At 45.2% G+C, this 20,004-nt stretch overlaps 1 protein-coding gene across 4 annotated transcripts in view; it reads right to left on the reverse strand.

Moving 5' to 3' along the window:
* Window positions 1–2,955: 2,955 nt before the first annotated feature.
* CSAD (cysteine sulfinic acid decarboxylase) overlaps window positions 2,956–20,004 on the reverse strand; it is a 65,940-nt gene continuing 48,891 nt past the window's right edge. For 2 of the 4 annotated variants that reach the window (XM_068267220.1, XM_068267219.1), the window contains 3 exons: window positions 14,180–14,231; window positions 5,168–5,257; window positions 2,956–3,236 (listed from right to left, as the gene is read on the reverse strand). In XM_068267220.1, coding sequence (XP_068123321.1) covers window positions 3,063–3,236; window positions 5,168–5,257; window positions 14,180–14,231 — 316 coding nt within the window. In that variant the 3' untranslated portion in view covers window positions 2,956–3,062. Of the gene's footprint in view, window positions 3,237–5,167; window positions 5,258–14,179; window positions 14,232–20,004 lie in introns of those variants that run through there. The other 2 variants (XM_068267221.1, XM_068267222.1) reach the window with 2 other exon arrangements.

A 20,004-nucleotide genomic window follows, 5' to 3' on the forward strand; every position in this document is an offset into this window, starting at 1 on the left:
CCACACCAGATCTGTTTTGCAATGTATCCGCTGTGCCGGACGCGGAACCAGCCGCACCGCTATCCGAGCACGCGGCGGTTTCCCTGTGTTCCGCCATGCGGACAGATGTAGGCCTAAGCGTGTAAGCCGCCGCGTCGGACGCGGAATCCGCCATATTGGACGCGGAATCAGCCGCCTTATCCTGAGCACTCGCGGCGGCTTTTCCGCGTTTTCTCACACTTGCTAGTCACTTAAAAGCAGGGCCGGTTCTAGACTTTTTTCCGCCTGAGGCAAACTTATGAGAGACCGCCGCCCCTCCCACCTTTCCACAATGCCGTCCATTTACAGTACAGTGGACGGCATTGCAGGAAGTGACGAGAGTGGAACGCATGCTGGAATGCAGAAGAGGTGAGTCATCTCTGCTCGTTGGCGCTGCCTAATATCACTACGCCGCTGCTGCACTCAATAGCTGGAGGGGTTGTTTCGATGTTTCATGCTTTTTATATTCTTAAAAACAATAAAAATCTTTGAATGTAAAAAAAAAAAAATAGCTGGAGGAGGAGCGCAGATTGGGTGACCCCGGTGAGGGAGGGGGGGTCTGACCCCCCTCCCCGCTACTGTGCCCAATACCCCCTTCCTGCCCGCTACCACTCCAGCTCGGCGGCCTCCCCAACACCCACGGGCAGATGGGTGCCGTCCCCCGACCTTGCCGCCTGAGGAACCTGGCTCACCCCACCTCATGGGTGGACCGGCCTTGCTTAAAGAGAACCCGAGGTGGGGATCTTAGAAAGAAATCTATACACAGAGGCTGGTCCTGGCTATAGTGCCCAGCCTCTGTTGCTAGGTGAATCCCCGCTAAGTCCCCCCCGCGCTACGCTCTCCTCCATAAATTACAGCTGCGCTGGCGACACACAGCGTGTCGCAGTGGGCTGTATTTACCTCACTAGTGTCACTCACGCCGCTCCCCCGCCTCCTGCAGAGCGCCGGTCCCTGCCCGCGTCCCTTCCCTCGCCGCTGATTGGAGGGAAGGGACGCGGGCGGGGACCGGCGCTCTGCAGGAGGGGGGGGGGAGCGGGGTGAGTGACATTAGGGAGGTAAACAATGCCCGAGAGCGCAGCCGTAATTTATGGGGGAGAGCGGAGCGCAGGGGGCACTTAAGGGGGATTCAACTAGCATCAGAGGCTGGGCACTATAGCCAGACCCAGCCTCTGTGTATAGATTTCTTTCTAAGATCCCCACCTCGGGTTCTCTTTAAAAGACATTTTATTAATAAGGTGTGAAAATAAGGTGAAAAAAACGTATGTAAAAAATTTACTGTATACCGTATATACTCGCATGCAAGCCGACCCGCATGTAAGCCGGCCCCAACTTTTTCCTCAGAAATCAGGAAAAAGTGATTGACTCTCATGCAAGCCGAGGGTAGGAAATCGAGCAGCTCTGAGTTTCAATAATCAAAATAAATGGACATTGTGTCCAGAAAATTGGAGAATCAGTATTACAGAAATGACGCCAGCACTTACAGTAAACTTAAATAGGCGGACTTGCGGGGACAGGATCGGAGCAGATCGGGCTTGCAGGGACAGGATCGGAGCAAACATGACTTGCCTGCAGCCTTGTACCGCAGATCGGATGGCCGGAGTGGAGGGCATGCCTGGAGAAGCATGGATGATTTCATAGCCGCAGGGGAACACAGAGCGGATCGGATGGAGCAGACCGGAGACCGAGCAGCAGTGACGTCAGCACCATCTGCAGCCAGTGTGTCGCTCTAGCGGTGTCTCAAGGCGCAGCTTGAGAGCATCAGAGATGAGACACAGGCAGAGGGACACACTGGCTGCAGATGGTGCTGACGTCACTGCTGCTCGGTCTCCGGTCTGCTCCATCCGATCTGCTCTGTGTTCCCCTGCGGCTATGAAATCATGCGTGCTTCTCCAGACATGCCCTCCACTCCAGCCATCCGATCCGCGATACAAGGCTGCACATTGCTCTCCACACGGCAAATTGGCGGCTCGCATGCAAGCCAAGACCCCCACTTTTGGGCCACTTTTTGGGGGTCAAAAATTTGGCTTGCATGCGAGTATATAAGGTATACTCGAGTATAAGTTTAGAAATTTAGGTCTGATTTACTTCATAAAAGTATAGGCGTCAACTTATACACGAGTTATGAAAAACATTGAGCACACTGAGTTATGTGTGTACTAATAGTGACATTCCCATTTGCATCAATTTACTCAGTGGTAAGTGGTACTTTGAGAAAAGGAAATGCCAAGAAAAAACAGGTCTGAAAGTCCTGGCCACAACAATTATCAAGGAAAGGGGCAGGGGGGAAATACTGGGCTGCATAAAAGGAGGTGAATAATTGCAGCCCTCGGGGGCCTGGTGGACTTATTGGCTGCACTTAAGGGACGGGAGGGGTTAATGGCTGTAATACTGTATGCAGTGCAGTCATTAACCCCTCCTGAGCCCAATTTGCAGCCATTAACTTTACTGGGTAGACTTATACTTGAGTCAATAAAAAATTCCAGCTTAAGATGGTTGAATATTGGAGTCGACTTATATACGAGGTCGACTTGTATTCAAGTATATACGGTAAATTGAATAAGGACCAAAGTCTCCTTGAATAACTACAATCAAAATGATTAAAGATAATGTTTATAGACATTTTAGTTAGGAGCTATGCATCCAAAGCTGTTGGCTTTCATTTGGATTTTATATTAAATGGAAAATATAAAAGTTATTTTCACCACGATATTGTGAAAGTCCTTAACTCCATAAACCAGTCATATACAAAATACACCGTGTGGCAAGCATATAAGTGTATTCCAATATAAAGTCCATCAGGGTAAGTGTTATAAAAACACTTGACAGCACTTATATTTAGATTTTGGCATAAACCAGCAATTCAGATGGCACAGTGAGCTGTGAGGTTGAAAAAATGTGTTTGTATGTGTGTGTGCCCTCTCAGAAAATAACACTGAGTCTGTAACATTACTCGCAATGGAAATCAAGAAAATCAATAGGAAAGATGTCCATTATCCTCCCCTTGCCAGGTCTGCCCTTGCAGTCTTGCCAGGGTGAAAGGGATTTCACAGGTCTTCTGCCAGTCGTTCTATTTCATCCAAGAAAAAATCAAGGTCTTCTTTGTTTACTTCAGGATTAACTACAATCTGTCTGAAGAAGTTGACCTTCTTCCCATGGGGCTGGTATCCAACCATCATTGTGCCTTTCTTCATCATCCTCTCCTTTAGGACTGGAGCTACCTGCAGAGGAATTATGTTAATTTCTAATGTAACAAAAGAAACACTCAACAGGAGAGGAGTCCTACATAGCACAGTTGCAAAAATAAAGAACCAGATATATGAATAGCCCTTAATGGGACAAGGATGGGAAATTTGTAGGAAGAGGAAGTGAGAGTTAAGAAAAAGTGGAAAGGCGGCAGGGCAGGGAAGAGAGGACTGATAGGGCACACAAAACTGGTAAACAAGGCATGCTGCACATGAGGACAATAAAACATACATTTAATGTTTAGTAACATTTAAAGGGAACCAGAGATGAACGATTCACACAAAATAAACTTATCGGTCGATAGCTTGTAAAGAATAAATGCTCTACCTGATAATTTCGCCACTCTGGTGTGCCTTTTTGAGTGTTTTTTATCCATTATTGCTCCAGGAAATATCCAATATGGCCGCCGGCTCATATACCTTCTGCTTCCAGGTTATGACTTGTTCTGGATGTGCTGTCTAGCCTCTATGAGACTATAGACAAGCAGGGCTGCTGCAGCCTTTCATCTCTCTGCTTTCAACTTTATTATTCTGGCATGCTGTGTGGCTGCCTGTAGGAAGTGTCTCTCATAGAAATGAAACTGCATACAGTAGATAATTACTGGCTACACAGTGCACACAGATACACTTGTCTGTTTCAGAGCTTCTTTCTCGGCAGCAGCAGCCCCTCCCATGTCAACAGCTCTGAGTAGGAAATCTGAGCTAGGAGGGGGCAGGCTTGGGCTTGAAAAGACTCCACAGAAGAGTGACTCAGCTATAATGATTCTAGACTGAATCAGCTGGTGGACTGTTATCGCAGCTGATAACAGATAGATTAGAAGAATAAAACTAAAAGCATGATAGGTGTTTACTGTCATGTTCCCACTGATAAATGTAATAAAATACATGAGGGTGCTTCGTCTCTGGTTCTCTTTAATAAAAAAATTAAAACTCAATCATATAAAGCCAGGACTAAACCCCTCAAACACCTCATCCACAAGCAGTGTAAGATGTCATGAAAGACACTGTCAAATAGGCGGTTGGCATGGACTTTGTTAGATTCATTATTGGTAGACCGTATTAAGAAAAATAATCATTTTATTACATCCTGATTCAAATAATTAAATATTTATGGAATGGAGCAATGCTGAAGCAGCGTAATCCTAGGATGAAAAGTTATCACTGAGTGCCATACATAAGCCTTTAAGGGCCTAGCTCACTAGTTTAGTACATTTTCCAAGATAACCAGTAGCAGAGTGCTCCTTGGCTAACACTGGCAGATTGTACTTGTTGAATGGAGTTGCTCTTTGAGTTGAAGCTAGTAGCAGGGAATGCCCAGGATATTATGCAGGAAATCCAGTGGCAGGTTATCAGGAATTCACGGTTGCTTGACCGTCATCTGTCACAGCATTTCCTATTTGTTCAGTGGTAATGGTTACCTGGCCTACAGGTGTTCTCAGCCTTTCTAACAGTAATCCTCAATTTACATTAGATCTTCAACAGCATACATGTCAGTTCTGGCTTCACTATGAGACAGAGGAGTAAGTCTTTCAGTATGAGGTAAATGGAGGATTAGTGTTGTATAGTGGACTTGTGGCTAAGGCTCCTCTGTAGTCATAATTGTCACCAATGGTTACCAGTAAAGGGGCACAGAAAGAGAAAAGGGAAAATAGAAAGGAAGTCTGAGTTAGACAAGAATTTTAGAATGGCGAAGAAAATGGCGTTTTGTGTGTGTGTTTGGGGGTGTGGGGGGGCTTAGACCATAGGGAGCGCAGAGAAAAAGAAGGGGTGCACTCTTCATGCCTTACCCCCACATACCCCAAAACACTCATTATGCATCTGGTTACAACTAGGTTTTTTTTTTTTTTTGTTCAATTAAACATGTGAACTTGTATACAAGGAAACATGTTTTTTTAGAGTGGAAATACCTTTCCAAGTTTGTCCCAGTAATCTGGAGAATGCACTTGACTTCGGAGACTTGGCGGCACGTACCAGAAACATACATTTACAAATTCTGGCTGGGGTAAAAAGAAAAACAAATGATCATAAAGAATGTATTTTCTATGTGAGAGTACTAAATGTAAACTTATCTTAGGCTACACCACTCCTTTGGGTTGATTCATGAAATAGTGGTAATATTACCTTGTATGCACAGCGCATGGAGATATTACTGATACATCCATGCGTAAGTACCATGAGTATCGTGACCTGTGGTACTCTAGTAGCGTGACCGCTACTGTGGTAACGCATGTATTACCATAGTAATAGTCGCTCTAGAGTACCGTGGGTCAAGCTACTAGCATATCTTGCGATACTTACACGCGGATGTAACAGTAATATTGCTGTGTGTGCATGGTAATATTACCGCTATTTCATGAATCAAACCCATTATAACTATTGAATAAATGTTTTCATGTGTTTACTGTGATTGTTACATTTAGATCTGTGCACCACTGATTCTGACTGGAAAATGCTCAGGGCCTCTGTTGCTACAGCCTGAGCACTACAGTGACAAATCAGCAGCAATCATTTTTTTAGTACATTTAATAAAAGTTTATAGGAGCTTATCACCTTGTATCCTCATGCAATGGTTATTCATCCTGACCACATGGTAGTAATAAAATAGCAGGGTTTTCAAAGATTGTAACTATCACTGATAGCAATTCTTTTTTTGAAGCTGTGTGACACAAGAGTACAAAGTAGCAATAGACTATCTAGACCACATGTTTCGGACTCTAGTCCTCGAGGGTCGCATCCATGCCAGTGTTTAGTAATGACTGAGAAATGGAGAAAGGTGTTCTACTTGATGAACTACACCTTTGCTGATTCAGTCCCATCACAGAGCCAGGGGTGTAACTACAGGGGAGCAGCTCCTGCGACCGCACAGGTCCCAGAGCTGTAAGGGGGCCCAAAATACTACTTCACTCCTGTAATGATCCGCTCAGCTGTCTGCACAGGCAGACAGCTGTTTGACCATTCTTTAGGTCTGAGTGTTGCAGGTCTCTGGAAAAGAGACCTGTCTTCGCTTTGCAACTTTCAGAGTTGCTCTGCTGGTGAGGAATTTGCATATACTCTTCATGCAAATTGGTTAGCTGCCTCCTTTGATGGCTTGCAGTATAAATACCTTTTGCTCCCAGAATTCCTTGCCGGTCATGATGGTTTGTTCCTGCTTAACTCTCCTGGAGTGTCAGCCCTGCTATTGTTTGCTAAAGATTATCTTAGAGTATTCCTGGGGACTGCACTAGGCATCTCTTCTAGTGCAGTCAGGTTGTATTATCTGTATTGCCTTGTTCTGTCTCTCTGTCTCGATTGTCTTGTCGCCAGCGGCGGTCGAGAGCAAATCGTTCTGTCTGTCTGGGAGTGTAGGCCAGAGCTGCGGTTGCTACTAGCTGCTCCATCTGTCTGGATTGCATTAGCCCTAGTGGTAGTGGCAATGCTTCCTTCTGTATTCTGCCTTAGGGGTGCTAACCAGAGCAGCGGTTGCTACTGGTAGCCCCATCTGTCTGTCTTGTCTGCTACAAACGCTTGCTGTAGACTCGGTGAGGTAACCGTTTAGCAAGCGTTCGCGTTCTCTATTTCATGTTTGTGTTTCATTGGTTAGTTAGGGTGGCACGCTTATCACTGGGCACCTAACGCGCGGTGATCGTGATTAAACGCGTTCGCTGTTGCGAATGAGTGCGGTGTTCGCGTTTAGCTAGCGTTTGTTATTTTCCTTGATGTTCTGATTGTTGTTGCTTGCTGTGCCTTTCTTGCTACTCTCGTGCTCTGTCCTGCTCGGTCTTGTGTCACTGTTGGCAATCGCCAGTCTTGCGATTGCATTCCCACTTGGTTTCCGCTGTTGTGTGTTCACCGTCGCTGGGTGGCGACTAGATTGGTGGACACACATACATTCTGTCTCTGTGCTCTCTCTCTTTAAGGGCTATCTTGCCCTGCATTTTTTCAACTCGTACAATTCCCATCTGACATCTGTGGCTGTGCAGAGGCTGTGTTCATCTGCACTCCACAGCTCCATCTGCTGGTGGGAATCTCCCTCTACAGGTGCATTGCACCAAATCTGGGTTCTATCATTTCTTGTGGAGGACTTCCGCAGTGTCAGTGCACATCTTGTGCTCTGACCTCGAAAATAATTCCACATTCGTTACAACTCCCTCCAATAATGGAATCCATCCTTCAGTTCAGGTGTTTTTTGGCTACACTGTTATGGGTGTGAAGATTATGATGTCCACACTTGTTTTATCAGCCCTACAAGATGGGCCTCCAGGCTGTGAGGGTCACCAAGGCTAGACAAGGGAAAGGGTGTGAACATTGGGGGGAGGGGCATGGGTTGTAGCTACGCCTCCTGTGTAGAGCAACACTGTGTCCTTTTTCAAGCTAGAGTTGCACCAGTCTTTAATATTCTTTTAGTATCCATGGTGAAAAGCAAAGGGAATTGCATAATTTAAATTAGCATCTAATAATGATACAAATAAATCCAAGTTGATGTGGAATTATGCAAATTTATGCAGCTTGAAAAAAAGATTAATGAAACGTCACAGCGACAGGATTTGTTTGGTCCATTTTTCCGCTGCATGAATTTTTGCAGTACCTCGGAAGTGGCCATCCAACACTGAACTGTTTCTCTACAATGCAACAATTTATTTCTCTGACTGTAACACTCACAGTGCAAGTATGAGCCACAGTGCAAATCATCTCATTAAAGTGATTTTACATGGATTCACAACTCCATTTAAGGGATCAAACAAACTAGCAGCCTTTTCTAAGCACTAGTCATTTGAAAAAGCTCTTGCTAATGCAATGCTATTCGCTCAAGTGGGATCACACCCATAGCATTACAGAAGCAAGAGCTTTTCAAATCACTACAGCTTAGTAACATACGGCTAGTGGGTTTCAGGCCTAAGGCCCAGTGCACACCAAAAACCTCTAGCAGATCTGCAAAACGCTAGAGGTTTATGAAGCAGATTTCAGAGCGATTTTAGGCATGTTTAGAGAGGTTTTCTAAACATGCCTAGCGGTTTTTGGAGCGTTTTTGTGTAGCAGATTACAAATATCATAACAGTAAGCTGTTACTGAACAGCTTGTGTAACAAGAACGCCAGGAAAACTGCTCTGATCTAGCATTTTTCAGATCGGTTTTCCACTTTCTATACTTTAACATTGAGGCAGAAACGCCTCAGAAATGTAAAAACTGCTGTAGCCCCTGAGTTTGCGTTTGTGGGAAAAAATGAACCGCTCTGGTGTGCACCATCCCATTACTTTCATTAGCTAAGCGGTTTTCCCCCTGCAAGCATTTTAAAAAATGCTCAAGAACCGCTCTGGTGTGCACCAGCCCTAACATGTCCAATGCCTTGGGAGTGTGCAGGTGAAAATTATAGAAAAAAGCTGATGATTTCTGCACATTAACCACTACAGCCTTCAGTCGTTTTTCACCTTTTGCATCCGAGCAATTTTCACCTCCCATTCATTCGCCTATAACTTTATTGCTACTTATCACAATGAATTGATCTAGATCTTGCTTTTTCCACCACTAATTAGGCTTTCTTTGGGTAGTGCATTTTGCTAAAAAAAAATTTCTAAATCCATTTTAACAGAAAGATTAAGAAAGAAATGAAAAAAATTCATTATTTCTCAGTTTTAGGCCATTGTAGTTTGAAATTAATATACGCTACCGTTATTAAAACTCATGTATTTTATTTGCCCATCTGTCCCGGTTATTACACCGTTTAAACGATGTCCCTATCACAATTTATGGTGCCGATATTTCATTTAAAAATAAAGGTGCATTTTTTCAATTTGCGTCCATCACTATTTATAAGCTTATAATTTTAAATAATATAATAACATACTCTCTTGATGTGCATATTTAAAAAGTTCAGACCCTTGGGTAACTATTTATGTTGTTTTTGTTTTTTTTTTTATTGTATTTTTTTTATTTATTTTTTAATAAAAAATGTATGTGGGTAATTTTTGGTGTGGGAGGGAAACTGTTTATTTTACATGTAAAATAATAGAATTCTTTAGTTAAAAATATATGTGGGTGCAGTTTACTATTTGGCCACAAGATGGCCACAGTGAAAAAATTCCTGGATGCGAACGATCTCGCATCCAGGAACTAAAAGTCAGAGGAGTTGTTTCCTGGGGGCAGAAATACCGCGCTCTCTGGAGAGAAAGTGTCGGTATTTCTGCGGGGAAGTTAGATCGGTGAATGGGAATTATATTCCCATTCACTGATCGGGGGGCTAGCGGCGGGCGGCGGGTGCCCGATCGCGCGCACCACGCATGGAAAGCTGCAGTGCCTATCTGGACGAGGAGGCTCGTCCAGATAGGCCGAACTGGATAATTAAAACCCACATATTTTATTTGCCCATTTGTCCCGGTTATTACACCATTTATCACAGTCTATGGCACCATTATTTTATTTGGAAATAAAGGTGCATTTTTTCAGCTTAAAATTTAAAAAAATTAATAGTAACATGCATATTAAAAAAAGTTCAGATCCTTAGGTAACTATTTATGTTTGTTTGTTTTTTATTGTAATTTCTTTTTTTATAGTTACAAATTGTATTTGGGTATTTTTGGGAGTGTAAGAGGTAAACAGTTAATTTTAAATGTAATTTATTGTGTGTATTTAAAAAAAAATGTATGTAGATGTAGTTTTACTATTTGGTCGCAAGATGGCCTCAGTCATTTTTTTCCCTCCTGTAAGTGAGCAATCACGGAAGGGAGGATATGAAACATTATTTTTTTTTAGAAAGAATGCGGCTTCAGGAGTTCATCACATTCGAGGCTGCAGGACTGTCCTCTTTCTAATTTGTAGTCGACAACCTGTGGTGGGAGGCCTAAATGGTTGTGTGATTAATAAAATTGCATATCGCGTCCACCGATGACGCACATCGATTGCGCCAGTAGACGTGACATTTTCGCTTAAAAATGACAATCAGAGTGTTTTTCTCCCTTTCTCTTTTCCCCCCCCCTGAGAGCATTGCAGAGTACAGTAACTTCCCCCCATGTCCTGTGTTAGGTCAGCAAGAAGTTTCACACGTAGCTTGACCGCCCGCTGGGGCCAGTTGCTGGCACAGCATTCCCCAAGGAAACTAGATCCAACCAGTAAAGATAAGAAATCCCCGCCAAAATCATACAATCAAACAAAGAGAACTTTGAAGTATTTGTAAATCAAAATAGGCTTGTCACAGAAAGACAAAAAATACATTTTCTGATACCCATAAATCAGTTCTATCATTCACCTGAATTACAGTTCTCCAACTGTCAGGGGTCAGTCAGGAAACCGCTTTATTCAGCCTGTGCAAACTGAACACGATAGAATAGGCATGTGTAGCCTCATTTGATACAAGGTCGCAAGCCGCTTATGAATATAGTCTCAGATTTGCAATGCGCCCATCTGGGGTGGAGTCACACAGAGGATTAATAAATGTTACATTTTCTGCCTCTGAGTTCTGGGGCGGCAATCTTGCTGCCAGGAGATAACCCCGCCTTCCCTCCACCTAGTTTGGAGGTAATCCAGCCCCAATTCTAAGATTGTATAAATATGGGGCCAGCAGAGCCCACCTTTGTCCTTCATCATTTCATCTGCTACAGAAGAGCTTCGAGCATGCGTTCACAGAAGGACCGAACGATTGCATTTATACAAGGACTCTTAAAGCTCATTTAAACTGGACTCTTTCTTCATTTTTCAAATGGACTGCTCCGCCTGAAAGCCGCTGGACGAACGTATCCGTCCAGATAGCCCTGTATGCGTCATTCTGGATGGAAAGATCCGTCCAGATAGACGCAAGTAGTTAAACAATTAGTGTAAAATCTGCATGGCTGGAATAAGTGGATAACCAGTAGCAATTACTGGTTACATACCCTCCTTCATTAATCAGAATTAATAAAGTTGCTCAGTAGAAATGATGAGACATCTTTTGGAATGGAATAAGGTGTCCAGTTGAAGCGACTTTATTTTTTGTTGGAATATTCTGGATTTTTCATGGCTAAATGCGCTGGTTATGTACAATATAAGAATAGCAACATTCCAAATGTGGTTAGATAGTACCAGTGGCGTACATAGGGCATTTGACACCCGGTGCTGGGTATTAAAAGACACCCCCCCACACACAAAAATGGACGTGGCTATAACCTGCGGCAAAAAATGGGCATGGCCATGACCAGATAAGGGCGGAGCTAACTAATTTAAAGTGAACCCGGGATGAGAGTGATATGGAGGCTGTACCCCCAGGAGGGGGAAGCAGGGCTAGATGGAGGGGCTGTAGAGGCAGTGGTGGGGAGGGGGGACATATCCCCCCTCCCTCACCTGGGACCCCTCCTTCTGCCTCTCTCTTCCCCCTCCAGAATAGCGGCCCCAGTATAGCTAGTATAGTTGCCCCCAATATAGCTAGTATAGTTGCCCTTAGTGTAGGTAATATAGTTGCCCCCAGTATAGCTGCCCCCAGTATAGCTAGTACAGTTGCCCCCAGTGTAGCTAGTATAGTTGCCCCCAGTGAAGCTAGTTGCCCCCAATGAAGTTAGTATAGTTGCCCCAGTATAGTTAGTATAGTTGCCCCAGTATAGCTAGTATGGTCGCCCCAGCCAGTATAGCTAGTACAGTTGCCCCCAGCCAGTATAGCTAGTATAGTTGCCCCCAGCCAGTACAGCTAGTATAGTTGCCCCCAGCCAGTACAGCTAGTATAGTTGCCCCAGCCAGTATAGCTAGTATAGTTGCCCCAGCCAGTATAGTTGCCCCCAGTATAGCTAGTATAGTTTAGTTGCCCCCAGTATAGCTAGTATAGTTTAGTTGCCCCCAGTATAGCTAATATAGTTGCCCCAGTAAGCTAGTATAGTTGCCCCCAGTAAGCTAGTATAGTTGCCCCCAGTATGGCTAGTATAGTTGCCCCCAGTATGGCTAGTATAGTTTCCCCCAGTATGGCTGGTATAGTTGGCCCCAGTATAGCTGGTATAGTTGCCCCCAGTATGGCTAGTATAGTTGCCCCCAGTATGGCTAGTATAGTTGCCCCCAGTATAGCTAGTATAGTTGCCCCCAGTATGGCTAGTATAGTTGCCCCCAGTAAGCTAGTATAGTTGCCCCCAGTATGGCTAGTATAGTTGCCCCCAGTATGGCTAGTATAGTTGCCCCCAGTAAGCTAGTATAGTTGCCCCTAGTATGGCTAGTATAGTTGCCCCCAGTAAGCTAGTATAGTTGCCCCCAGTATGGCTAGTATAGTTGCCCCCAGTATGGCTAGTATAGTTGCCCCCAGTATGGCTGGTATAGTTGTCCCCAGTATGGCTGGTATAGTTGCCCCCAGTATGGCTGGTATAGTTGCCCCCAGTAAGCTAGTATAGTTGCCCCCAGTATGGCTGGTATAGTTGCCCCCAGTATGGCTGGTATAGTTGCCCCCAGTAAGCTAGTATAGTTGCCCCCAGTATGGCTAGTATAGTTGCCCCCAGCATAGCTGGTATAGTTGCCCCCAGTATGGCTAGTATAGTTGCCCCCAGTATGGCTGGTATAGTTGTCCCCAGTATGGCTGGTATAGTTGCCCCCAGTATGGCTGGTATAGTTGCCCCCAGTATGGCTGGTATAGTTGCCCCCAGTAAGCTAGTATAGTTGCCCCCAGTATGGCTAGTATAGTTGCCCCCAGTATGGCTAGTATAGTTGCCCCCAGTATGGCTAGTATAGTTGCCCCCAGTATGGCTAGTATAGTTGCCCCCAGTATGGCTAGTATAGTTGCCCCCAGTATGGCTAGTATAGTTGCCCCCAGTAAGCTAGTATAGTTGCCCCCAGTATGGCTAGTATAGTTGCCCCCAGTATGGCTAGTATAGTTGCCCCCAGTATAGCTGGTATAGTTGCCCCCAGTATAGCTAGTATAGTTGCCCCCAGTATGGCTAGTATAGTTGCCCCCAGTATAGCTAGTATAGTTGCCCCCAGTATGGCTAGTATAGTTGCCCCAGTAAGCTAGTATAGTTGCCCCCAGTATGGCTAGTATAGTTGCCCCCAGTATGGCTAGTATAGTTGCCCCCAGTATGGCTAGTATAGTTGCCCCCCAGTATGGCTAGTATAGTTGCCCCCAGTGTAGGTGCCCCAGGAGGGAGAAGCAGCGCTAGATGGAGGGGCTGTGGAGGCAGCGGTGGGGAGGGGGGAAATATCCACCCCCCTCCCTCACCTGGGACCCCTCCTTCTGCCTCTCTCTTCCCCCTCCAGAATAGCGGCGACAAGTGCGGGGCGGCCGGAGGCGCATGGACAATTACTTACCTGATTTCCGCGTTCCAAGCATGGAGCGCAGCGTCATGACGTTACAGGTCTCCGCCTCCAATGCCGCCCACTGTGCTTCCTGATTAGTGGAAGCACAGTGGGCGGCATTGGAGGCGGAGACTTGTAACGTCATGACGTTGCGCTCCACGCTTGGAACGCGGAAATCAGGTAAGTAATTGTCCATGCGCCTCCGGCTGCCCCGCACTTGTCGCCGCTATTCTGGAGGGGGAAGAGAGAGGCAGAAGGAGGGGTCCCAGGTGAGGGAGGGGGGGATATTTCCCCCCTCCCCACCGCTGCCTCCACAGCCCCTCCATCTAGCCCTGCTTCTCCCTCCTGCTGTGCTGCTGTGGGGGGTCGTGGCAACACGCCCCTGGGTGTCTGACACCCGGTGCGCCACGCCCCCCTGCGCCCTAATATAGAGACGCCACTGGATAGTACAGTGGTTTTTTTTTTTAAATGCAACAATCAGAATTTGTAAAAAAAATAAAAAAAAAATAATGAAATTATTCTTTGGTCTTGTAGTTCATATTAAGGTTTGATATACTTGTAACTATAGCTTTTGTACAGCGCAATCTTACTCCTTTTCTGTATGTTCTATCTGAGTTTTGTTACTTGACATTTATGTTTGGTGTTTTTTCTGTGCTAGTTTCGAATAAAACTTTTGGGGGAAAAAATAAATATGAAATTATTATTCTGCGCACCTCCATAACTAGAGAGAATCCTTTCCTCTTTTTCATTTCTTCTACCAAGTATCTGAAATACAAAATGCAGTACAGGTAACTAGGCAATGTCTGGAACAGTAGAGAACCAAACTGCAACCCCTATTTCCTAAACTTTATTCACTCTAATGGTGCCCATACATGGTACAATAAAAACATTCAATTTTCCCATTTTTTTCGACAAAAACGATCAAATCGAATGAAAATGAAAAATCATTTTTATTTTCGATCAAGAAAAAAACGAACGATTATCCTGTTTTTTTAATAAAAATCTGATCAGAAATGTTGGAAAAATCTTTATATTTAATCGGAATAATCAAACAAAATTATCTAATCAAACAAAATGAAAAAATGGTACCATGTATGGGCACCATTACACAGTGTAAAAATGTAGTAGATTTCTTGTAGATTCCTTTTAATTACATGGCCACACACATTACCATTCTCTGTTCAATTTTACCACAATTCGATGAAAATTATGTACAGAAAAAAAGGCAAGTTTTTTTCTTTATTTGACCCCGAAATCTGGTTGAATTTCCTGTTTTTTGGAGATTGAAATATTCAGACCAACTTTACCAAGAATTGTATGGTGTGTGATAGGTTGTCAAATTGTATTCAACCTGTATAAATTGCATGTAACTATTCAATACATACTAAACTTTATTTATTGTTTTTATAAACAACAAAAACGATGGAATGATGGAGTTATATTAGCCACATCATGCCCCTCCACTGCAGGGTTGAACGGGAGTCCCCACGCCGGTGGCAGAATGGACTTGTGTAACACACCTTCTTTTCACTAATTAGTGCACAAGTAGGATGTTTTGGAATGACCACTTTGCAGAAAGTGGTTAAAAAAACATGGGAATAGTTTGGAATGTAATGTGAAAAAAATTGATTATTAGATAGAATTATAACAAAATGCACCTGTATTGTACTTTATTTTATTTACATAGTGACATAGTTATTTAGGTTGAAAAAAGACATATGTCCATCGAGTTCAACCAGAGAACAAAGCACAACACCAGCCTGTTCCCTCACATATCTCTGTTGATCCAGAGGAAGGCGAAAAACCCTTACAAGGCATGGTCCAATTAGCCCCAAAAGGGAAAAAATTCCTTCCCGACTCCAGATGGCAATCAGATACAATCCCTGGATCAACATCACTGGGCATTAACTAGTAATTGTAGCCATGGATGTCTTTCAATGCAAGGAAAGCATCTGAGGCCTTGTTCACATTATACGCGCTTCCGTGCGGATATGGAAGCGCGTAATGTATGCTGAAACGCAGGAATGGCAGAAGGGCATAGACTGCCTTTCTAACGTTCACATCTACTGCGCTGCTCAGCAGTACGATGCGCTGGGAAGCGCTTGCGTACTGCTGCCTGCATTTTGCCCGCAAGCGCAGAGCTGATCCCATCACTGTCAATGGATGGGCTCAGCAGAGCAGCGGCGCAGATGGTGTGCGATCGGATGCTCTGCTTTCAGATCGCACGGCCATCTGCGCTCCTCAGATGTGAATGAGGCCTAAGCCCCCTTTAAATGCAGATATAGAATTTGCCATAACTACTTCCTGTGGCAATGCATTCCACATCTTAATCTACTCTCTTACTATAAAGAACCTTTCCTAAATAAATGCCTGAAACCTTTTTCCTCCAGGCGCAGATCATGTCCTCTAGTCCTTTGTGAAGGCCTAGGGACAAAAAGCTCATCCGCCAAGCTTTTATATTGGCCTGTGATGTATTAATACATGTTAATTAGATCCCCTCTAAGGCATCTTTTCTCTAACTTAAATAAACCCAGTTTATCTAACCTTTCTTGGTAAGTGAGACCTTCCATCCCTCATATCAATTTTGTCGCTCGTCTCTGCACCTGCTCTAAAACTGCAATATCTTTCCTGTAATGTGGTGCCCAGAACTGAATTCTATATTCCAGATGTGACCTTATTAGAGAGTTTAACTGGCAATATTATGTTAGCATCTCAAGTTTTTATTTCCCTTTTAATGCATCCAAAATGTAAATTAGCTTTAAGCTGCAGCGGCTTGCCACTGAATACGATTATTTAACTTGTTGTCGATGAGTACTCTTAAGTCCTTCTCCAAGTTTGATGTCCCCATCTGTATCCCATTTATTTTGTATGGTGCTAGACCATTGGTACGACCAAAATGCATGACTTTACATTTTTCAACATTGAATTTCATCTGCCATTTATGTGCCCATATAGCCACCCTATCCATGATTGGGTGCAAACAGTGGTCTGAGGGGGTGATCGGGGGGGGGGGGGGGGGGGGGGGTCTGAGTGGTGCTATGGGCGATCAAGGGGCAGGGGGGGGCCGGATCAGTGTGCTTGTGTGACTACATGCACAGCTGCCTCCTCCCCTGGTGATCCCTTGATCACTGGGACCACCAGGGGAGAGGGCAGCCTGTATAATACACTTTGTATACATTAGTGTATTATACACTTTGTATGCGGCAGATCGGGGGTTAACAACCCGGTGGCGCTGCTAATTGGCCGGTGGGTTGACGTCGCGCGTGGGCGGAGCCTACGCATCTATGTGCACGATCCCCGGCTGATCAGTCCCCCAGGTGCCACCACTGGCATTACACGGTCCTGGGGGTGCCACTTTGCCGCTGCCAATTGGTAGTGGGCGGTCGCCAAATGGTTAAAGGACACCTGAGGCGAAAATAAATAATGTCATAAACGATTGTATCTATCTTCCTTCTCCTAAAAATGACTTTTTAAGATATTCCACAGTTTATTTTATGTTTAAATCTACTTTTTAAGTTTTAACTGTTTTATTGTTTTTGCTCAATGACACATTCATTGAAGTATGCCAGAGCTAAAATCTATGAACTATTGATTATTTGTATCTCTTTCCTGCTCTCAGAAGCCATTTTCTGCTAGGAAAGTGTTTTAAGGTTGGAATTTCTGATCAGTGAGGGTCACACTGTAGTCACTTCCAGTCAGGACTGAGTCAGCTACTTACAAACCTGATATTTAACTCTTTCAGGCAGAGAAAGAAAAAAAAGGAACACAGCATAGTTATTTGTGTGCTAGGCACTGTACATACCCATGTCTATCTCATCATGTCACATGTCACCTCGGGTATCCTTTAAGCTACTGGCTTTGGATAACAAGTTGGGAATGAAGTATGATATGCATTGTTCTGCCCATCGTCCTGAAGTCATACATTATAGACAGGCTTTTCCAATATTTTTTGGGAGGCAGTTACCTTTAATTACCTTTGTTTTTAAAGAAGGTATACTGTAACAAACTTACCTGGTCTGGCCTCTGCAGGCTGCTCTGATAGTTTGGAGCAGCTGGAGGAAGCTTCCTCTTTGATCAAAGACATCCCCGGGACGTGAATCAGAATGATGGCATCCCCGGCTCCCCTATAGATGTGGGTCGGCATGTTGTTTCTGGCAGGACGCGCGCAGCTCAGAGCTGCCTTTATAGGCTGAGGAGGCGTGTCTGATGGGGTGTTAGCGGTGATGTCATCAGCTGACACCTTTTTGCAGGAGGTGCTGTCATTTTTGGGGGCTGGGCTTTTGCTCTGCCTCCTGGGTATTTAAGGCCAGAGTATTCACTTGCTCGTTGGCCTTGATACTAATCAGTATGCTGGTTCTTGGCCTAGAGTAGTTATTCTTTTGAGCTACATTTATATATTGTGTAGACGCACAATATATATGTATCCGAGTGTAAGGAAACGCGGAAATGCCGCCGTCTCTCAAGGTGAGGCGGCTGTTTCCGCGTCCAGCATGGCGTCACAACGCGGAAAAAACGCTGCATGCCGCATAGGCAGTGCGGCGGAATCCGCATTGGGAACGGCGGAATCCGCATCAGAGGCGGCCCCCGCACTAGATACATTGCATGACAGTACTGGTGTGGCTGGGACTGATAGTCCACCAAGATTCAGACTTACACGCGCGCGAGCAGAGAGGCAGAGTTTAAATAGCAGTTAGAAGGGTGTCGGCTGACCAGCTGGGTCAGCTGACAAATTCCACTGCTCTCATTGGACCAGCAATTAGGGAGGTCCTGGAAAGGTCCTAGAGTATATATACTGCTGGCTGTTCACTTGCTCTTTGTCTGGCGTGCGATCACATATGTGGGAGCACCCAGATCCGTAGTCAGATCCTTAAGTGTGCCGGGACCAGCTGGAGCTGTAATCCTACACTTAGCTAGATTATTGATAGCTAAAGTACTAGTTTGATTGTGATTATCTGTTATGACTTTTGCCTGCCTCGACTATCCTCCTGAACTCTGACCTTGTACCTCGATATTTCTGATACTCTGTTGCCGAACCTCGGCTCGTTCCTAGACTCTGTTTCTGCCTCCTGATTTTGTACCCCGATATATCTGATACCCCGTTGCCGAACCCTGCCTGTACTTTGACTCCGCCTTTGCCTACTGTATTTGTACTTTATCTGTCCTTGTGTGTACGACCTGGCTTGTCCGACCTCGAGAACCGACCTCACGATTGGAGGCGGTTCCCAGTCCTGTTAGTGACACTTCTTCCTGAGTGTCACTCTCGGACTTTCCTTCCTACTGTCAGTCTGACTCCTCCCGTCTTGGAGAGCTCAGGTCTGCGGAAGGAATCCGTGCAGTTCTCCTTGCTGCACTGAGGCCTAGGCCTCCTAGTGTTACTGTTACACCAAAACACTACACTCTACTCAGGCGAACAGAGGTTAGTTTGTATATCGGATTATCGGTGAGACTGCAGATCACTTATAATCTGGTATATATCTGTATTTCCGGTGATACTGCAGATAACCGGTAATCAGATACTCTCTGCGCCCACCGATCGTTATAGAACGCCAGACCCAAAAAATGCAAATGGACGCACATACTGACCGTCTGGGCGCACTTGCCACTTCGGTGGAAAACATCAACCAAGTGCTGGGTAGCCACAAGACTATGATTGATGTCCTGTCAGGCTCTGTGCAAACCCTCCAGACGTCAGTTGATTCAGTGCGATCCTCTCCTAGTACTGACATACGTATGCCTGTACCTGATAAATTTTCCGGCCACAAGTCTGACTTCCGGAATTTCAGGAGTAGAGTGTTATCGTATTTCGAGTTGAGACCCCGATCCTCGGGTACTGAGACCCAACGGGTCACCTTTATTAAAACTTTGCTGTCTGGTGACTCCCAGTCATGGGCATACAACCTGCCTTCTACCGATACTGCTCTGACCTCGGTAGAGGAATTTTTTAAGGCCATGGCCGTAATCTACGACGACCCTGACCTTGCTGCATCCTCTGAGCGGAAGCTCAAACTTTTACGGCAAGGCAGGGGTCCAGTCGAGGATTACGCGGCCGAATTTCGTAGGTGGTCAGTTACGGCCAGGTTTGGCACTTATGCCCTGTTAGATTACTTCCTGTCTGGGTTGTCGGATGAGGTCTCCGACCTAATGTTAAGCCAACCCGAACCCAAAACAGTCGACGAGGCCATCTCATCGGCCATTCGAATCGACCGTAGGCTACGCCATCAGAGACAGACTAGGGGCAGTCATCGGCTTAGGCCGACCTCTTACACAGTGCCTCCCGCTGCACCCCTAGTAACTCCGTCTCCTTCTGTCTCATCATCTCCGGTCTTGCCTCCACCTGAGCCGATGCAGATCGGTCGGTCTAAGTTGACCCAAGTGGAGAGAAGACGGAGATTGTCGGAACAACTATGTTTATACTGTGGTGAAGGGGGGCATAGGGTACGAGACTGTCTCATTAAGCCTAATAAGGATAAGCCGGGAAACGCTACCGCCTAGGAGTGATAAGGGGTGACACCCTAGGCGCCCAGCTTGCACCCCTGAA

Source organism: Hyperolius riggenbachi, chromosome 2, assembly GCF_040937935.1.
Source record: "Hyperolius riggenbachi isolate aHypRig1 chromosome 2, aHypRig1.pri, whole genome shotgun sequence".
Classification (NCBI taxonomy): Eukaryota; Metazoa; Chordata; class Amphibia; order Anura; family Hyperoliidae; genus Hyperolius; species Hyperolius riggenbachi.